Genomic DNA, 6035 nt, shown 5'->3' with positions numbered 1-6035 from the left:
CACCCAAGTCATGATCTGTTACATATTACATAGATATAAGTTATCCCCTATAACTAGTCGGATAACCATGCCGTGTGGGTATGGGGTACCCATAATCTCCACAGTATGCCTACTCTTTAGTCCATGGGATTTTTTGCCTAGCAAGTTAGTGTTGGAAAAAAATAAGAGTTTACATATGGAATTTTTATACACGGCAATTTTATGTCATAGAAATGAAACTTTCGATATATAATCTTTGAACAAATTAATTTGTAGCGAATAAAAAAAGAAGAAAAAAAATCTATAGATAAGTTTATAAAAATAAAACTTGTATGTAGAAACTTTTGATACATATGTAAAAATTTGTACTTTGTGTAAAACTTTTGGTATATAAACTCTATGCAAAAGCAGATTAAAAAAAACATTTGTCTACAAATTTTCACCTAAAAATTTGACAGATGTAATTATAGTACAATCGTAGTGTAATTACACTATAACTTGTATGTAAATACACTGTAACATGTAACTACAGTGTAACTTGTATGTAAGTTTCACGTAATTTTGAATCATTAGATCTAATACAAGATTTGTTCTAGTGAGGAAGAAAAAAATCACAGCACACACATGTGTGAAAGGATTTGTTCCCACGACCTCCATTTTACCGAAATAGCATGTTATGGAGAGATTTTTAAAAGTTATATACAAGTTACTGTGTAAGTATAATTGCATCTGAGAAAAAAAATTATCGACAAATATATAGCAAAATTGAAAAGAGAAGGAGAAAAGACAAACATGCCAAATGTGTCATGAGGCCCGCTACTTATCGGTCCATCACTTGGTTTCGGCCTTTCATGGCCCACTCCAAAGGACCAAAATCGAAAATATCTCGACCATGCAAAGAGAAGATGGCTGGGCAACATGTTCGTGCGGCTGGCGCTGGGCTCACGCACAAACGTTTGCACTCATGTGCAATCAGCTAGTTTGTTGCCATAATTTTTGTGTATGTTTGTTTCGCTATCAAAACCATGTCATGCCACGTGTTTTTAAGTACAACTATATCATGTCACGTGTTTTTAAGTCTTAGGATCCAGTGTCACAATTTTAAAGCTGGCCATGCCACACTTTAGATAAGGTAAAATCTAATTGGAGAAACCTCTCCAATTAGTCTTAACCAGAGACACCCCACGTGCTAGTACTTTAAGAGTTTTGGTTGCTATTAATCCATTGAGCAAGTAGGGAAAATATTCCTATCATCTATACTTCAAATAAAATTTTCTCTTAAATTACTCATCCGATTTACAATCCGATTACACCGTTGTGTTCGTAATAATTAAATCTTTACAACAAGATCTCACATGATTATATTTTGATGAAAAATCACAAATTACTTTTATGATATGTCTAAATTACTTTTAGGTTTCACTAAGTTACTTCTTAGACATATAAAAGTAAATTCAGTAAAGCCTAAAAGTAATTTACATATATTATAGAAGTAACTTATAACAAAAAAAAAAGTAACTTTAATTAATGCCTTTTTTCATTGAAAAAATTATCATGTATATCTAAAAGTTACTTTTAGATTTGATTGAAATACTTCCTATACATTCATAATGCTCTGAGGTGATTACTTTTTTTTATTATTATTAGTTAATTCCATAATTTGTGCTGATTAATTTAATTTGTACTGATAATGTTTTTATCTCTACAACAGATTTATGACATGCTAAAGTTACCTTCATTTTGTTCTAAGTTACTTCTATAATATATGTAAATTACTCTTAGGTTTTACTGAATTTACTTTTATATATATAAGAAGTAACTTAGTGAAATCTAAAAGTAATTTAGACATATCATAAAAGTAATTTGTAATTTTTCATCAAAATATAATCATGTGAGATCTTGTTGTAAAGATTTAATTGTTACGAACACAACGGTGTAATCGAATCGTACATCGGATGAGTAGTTTAAGAGAATTGTATTTGAAGTATAGGTGGATGGTGCCTCTTATAGATGGAGTGGTAGCTGGTTTAGACAAACCAGCTACCACTAGCCGTGTAGTTACGTCCTTTAGATAACTACTACTATTAACCACATTGTTTGGGCAACATGTCACAACTTGGTTAAGGACAAGTTTAGGCAACAACTAACCAAAGATTCCATAGATAACAGACTGCAGCCCTCCAGCCGACTGCCGAGGCAGTAAGGCAAAGGGTGCCCCCGGCCCCTGGCATGGAGGTACTCAGGTACAAGTACAATTGTTATGTGCAACTGGAGTACTGGACCAGAAAATTCACATCAAAAACAGAGAGCAGAAAGCACATAAAAGATCATACATAGACGAACTGAACTGAACTGTTTAATCCGAGGGCTTTTTATTCTTCGGAGCCATGGTTGCCATGGCAGGCATCCATTATTTCCGGTGTCCAATAGTTTCTCAGGGAACACTCAGGCAACAACAACAACACAAGGTGTTTTGGTTCCTATCCGAATCTCTGTTTCCCTTCACTGCGGGAAGGTGGCCACAGGATGGACACCCAACACACAAGGAAGGGTTATTACTGGTACTGGCTCGCGAGCTGACCTTCCTTGACGATGTAGTTCTGCACCGGGAAGTCTTCCCCTTTGAAGTACCTGTCCAGCATGTCCTTCACTCCTGCTGCGTATCTCAGCTGCAGCAATTGTTCATTTGCCGTGAAATTTCGTTACAGACACAGTCAGCAATACTTATAGGAAACAGATTATAAGACCAATCCAAATGCCCACATATAATCTATGCTAGACATAATACAAGCAGGACCCGTTGCCAATGTAGTGAGAAATTGACCGCCGAATCTCAACCCTATGGCTGAATAAAGCAGTTGTGCATATTTAATCTAGCTTGGAGTAAAAACATCTTATATGATTTTGATCTTAAGAAACAATTATTGATGAATCAATAAAGTGGCCCTTGGTTTGTACTATGTATCATGCAAAACATGCGCTGCCATCTGGGTAACTAAGTTACTCATCTCACTAGCTGACATATTGCTCTACAGTTTTGTTAAAGCATTGTGGGGGTACCCACAGAATCAGATTCTAGAATTTTATGCTCCAATGCCCTAAGTTAAAGTAGAAAACATATATAAAAGCTGACCTGTGCATCAATTGTAGTCCCAGAGATATGAGGGGTCATGGCATGATTAGGCATGTATCGCCATGGGTGATCCTTTGGTGCTGGTTGGGGGAACCAGACATCACCACCATATCCTGAGAAGGAAGAATGAGGTTTTCATGCTAAAGGAAATATTGATCAAGATAGAAATATTAATACGGCATCATTCTTATAATTTTTTTTTCAATAGGACACCAATATTAGTTCTCTGGAAGGAAAGGACATTTAGTAGTTTGTCACAGATTAAAGAATCATGGTAAGAGAGCTAATTTACATAGGTGCAGAGAAGTTCTTTTATTTTTTTAAAAAAAGATTCTTCAATAATTGTGAACAACAAGTTATCATATTTGACATACATACTGCTTTACTGGGTTAGTTGTCCTGGTTTTAAGTTTTTTCATATCACCCCTCTTAAATGTGAAGCATGATAGGCTCCAGGAAAATGATATACTTCATGGATCAAAAAGAAAGATTTAGACCAAATCTGATGGCATGCTAGTATGCAGTGTAGGCTATAAGAAATGAAAGGATGATGGTACCTGCAACTTGACCACTAGAGCAAGCGTCTGCAACCGCCTGGGTATCCATGATTGCTCCTCGAGCATTATTCACAATGATTACACCTTTCTTCATCTTTGCAATTCTTTCTTTATTAAACATACCTCTGAAGAAAGAATCATACAAAGTTCAGATAAGTAGATGTACTATGTATATGATTTTGCAACAAACAAGAATACGATCATCAGGAACCTTGTTTTCTCTGTAAGAGGTGTATTGATCACAATGACATCACACTTTGGAAGCATAGCATCGAGATCCTCTTCATATTTGGCCCCAATTTCTTTCTCAAGTTCTGGGTCAATTTTAAGTCTGTCATGGTACAGCAGGTTGCAGTTAAAGGGCTTAAGACGCTGAAGTAAGAGCCTGCCAATACGACCAGCCCCAACAGTCCCCACAGTTTTTCCTTCAAGATCATAAGCCCTATAGGCAATGCCAGCAACATTCCATTCACCATGAACAACCTGCTGATACCCGGGCAAGAAGTTCCTGAGCAAAATCAAAATGCGCATGAGCTCATCTTCTGCCACCGACACAGTGTTACTTCCGGTAACCTCTGCCACAGTTAAACCTGCTGCAGCAGCTGCTGGCAGATCAATATGATCTGACCCAATCCCAGCTGTGAGAAGCAGCTCGAGGTTCTTTGCCTTCTTGATCCTTTCTGCGCTAACATAGGCTGGGTGGAAAGGGGTGGTGATCAAGACATGCATATCCTCAATGTGCTTCTCCAGCTCTGACAACAAGAAAAGCATCAGTTATGTGCACAAGAGGAGTTAAAAGGATAGGTTCAGAGCTATGTTGCTATTTAAATACTGTAGTTGTTATCTGTCTTAGAACTAAAGCACAAAAATAGTTGCTACATGTTTTTCAACAAATCGATAAGAGATATGCAAAAGAAAAAAAAAGTTCAAACTTGAAACATGTATGCAACATAGGCACAGACAAGAATTTGAGTTAACAGAACAGCATGCCAGCATGAATAGAGTTAATTTCAGCCGTGTGCTAGAGGAAACCACTTGGCTGCCAACCACTCAACACGTGAAAGCATGACTACCCTAACCACATACATCAAGAACCTCCTTTCCACCTTCCATCAACCAGATGAATATCATCCTTAATTCTCCTGATCAAAAGATAAAAATAATCATCGGCGAAGTTAAGTAAACGCTCATGTCCACCTATGGCAACTCCATCCACCTCTATTCAGCCTGTACAGGGCCAACACTACAAGCTGGGAGATGCTAGCTACTCAATTCATCATGTGTAAGCGGCTCCATGCAAATCATACACCATGCACAACTAAAAAATGTTGGTAGAAACTTGAGAGAAAGCTCTGAAAATCTGAACATCTCTCGCGGATACTACCACTTACCGCTGTTTAGCCCCTCCTTGTCGTCGGTGACAATGTAGTGATGCCCCTTGGACTCAAGCCATTCGCGGATGCCGAGAGCGCCCTCCACGCAGCCGACGAAGTTGGGATTCTTGTCGGCGTACTCGCCGCCCTTGTAGAACACACCCACGATCTTCTTGCTGCCTGCTGATGTCTGCGATTCAGAGAGGGAAAACCAAAAGGTATACCATTCTTCAGAGTTGCAGCAACTGAGATTTGTTCAGACACCGAAATTCACATCACAGAAGAGATCAGGAAAACCGATTGCAATTGTTCATCACCCATTCCCGTACAAAAGGGGAGAAACATCTTTTTGGGAGGAGAAAAAAAAAGAAATTCCGGGAGGGGACAAAGCATACTGGGAATCACGAAATTAGGGAGGAATCCATGCTTTTGCAAAACCCAATCTACAATAGAATGCTCTTGCTCTCGCAAAAAGTAAAAGCTAAAACCCAAAATTCACCTCCGAACTGCACCCAAAAAAAAAAAAACTCGCAGCAGAAACAAAAAAGAAAGAGATACTCTAGACAAGAAGAACCCCGGTCGATCCAGTTGGAAGTACGTACGTGCGCGGCCCTGGAGCCGAGCGCGCGGCCGAGAAGATGCCCCGCCGCCGCCCTCCACATCGCCATGATCCCAGGAGGAGGAGGAGAAATCGCGAGACGAACGCACAGGCAACCGCGAGCAGGCGAGAGAGAGAGAGTGATGGAATCGATCAGTGCAGCCGACTCGATGGGATAGATTGATATGGATAGATAAAGGCCCGCCACCTCGCGCCGCCAGGTGGGCCGCGTGGACGCGGGTAGGTGGGCGCGGCGGGCTGACAGCTGGGGACCAGAGGCTGTGTGGGCTCCATTTGTCAGCGTCTGCAGCTGCTCACACTATTAGGATATTTATTTTCATTTTCTGGAGTATATGTATAAGCTACACATACGTGGCCCCTTGGCGTTGTTAGGA

The 6035-nt window shown here is 39.5% G+C and overlaps 1 protein-coding gene across 1 annotated transcript; it reads right to left on the bottom strand.

Moving 5' to 3' along the window:
• Positions 1 to 2063: 2063 nt before the first annotated feature.
• On the bottom strand, positions 2064 to 5806 carry LOC4341069 (formate dehydrogenase 1, mitochondrial-like). Its single transcript, NM_001402808.1, has 6 exons — positions 5645 to 5806; positions 5061 to 5232; positions 3881 to 4421; positions 3670 to 3794; positions 3113 to 3225; positions 2064 to 2648 (listed from the first exon to the last, which is right to left on the bottom strand). The coding sequence occupies exons 1-6, from the start codon at positions 5708 to 5710 to the stop codon at positions 2535 to 2537; spliced, it is 1131 nt and encodes a 376-aa protein (NP_001389737.1). The 5' UTR covers positions 5711 to 5806; the 3' UTR covers positions 2064 to 2534.
• Between the last annotated feature and the right edge of the window lie 229 nt (positions 5807 to 6035).

Source organism: Oryza sativa, chromosome 6 (genome assembly GCF_034140825.1).
Source record: "Oryza sativa Japonica Group chromosome 6, ASM3414082v1".
Taxonomy (NCBI): domain Eukaryota; kingdom Viridiplantae; phylum Streptophyta; class Magnoliopsida; order Poales; family Poaceae; genus Oryza; species Oryza sativa.
Note: the sequence above shows the minus strand (reverse complement) of the source record. Positions and strands in the feature narration are given on the sequence as shown.

Coding starts and splice junctions, on each gene's coding strand:
- LOC4341069 (NM_001402808.1), bottom strand. CDS start 5,710: ATGGCGATGTGGAGGGCGGCGGCGGGGCATCTTCTCGGCCGCGCGCTC. Junction 3,226..3,669: donor CTCTAGTGGTCAAGTTGCAG/GTACCATCATCC, acceptor CTTCCTTCTCAG/GATATGGTGGTGATGTCTGG. Junction 2,649..3,112: donor GGACTACAATTGATGCACAG/GTCAGCTTTTAT, acceptor CAATTGCTGCAG/CTGAGATACGCAGCAGGAGT.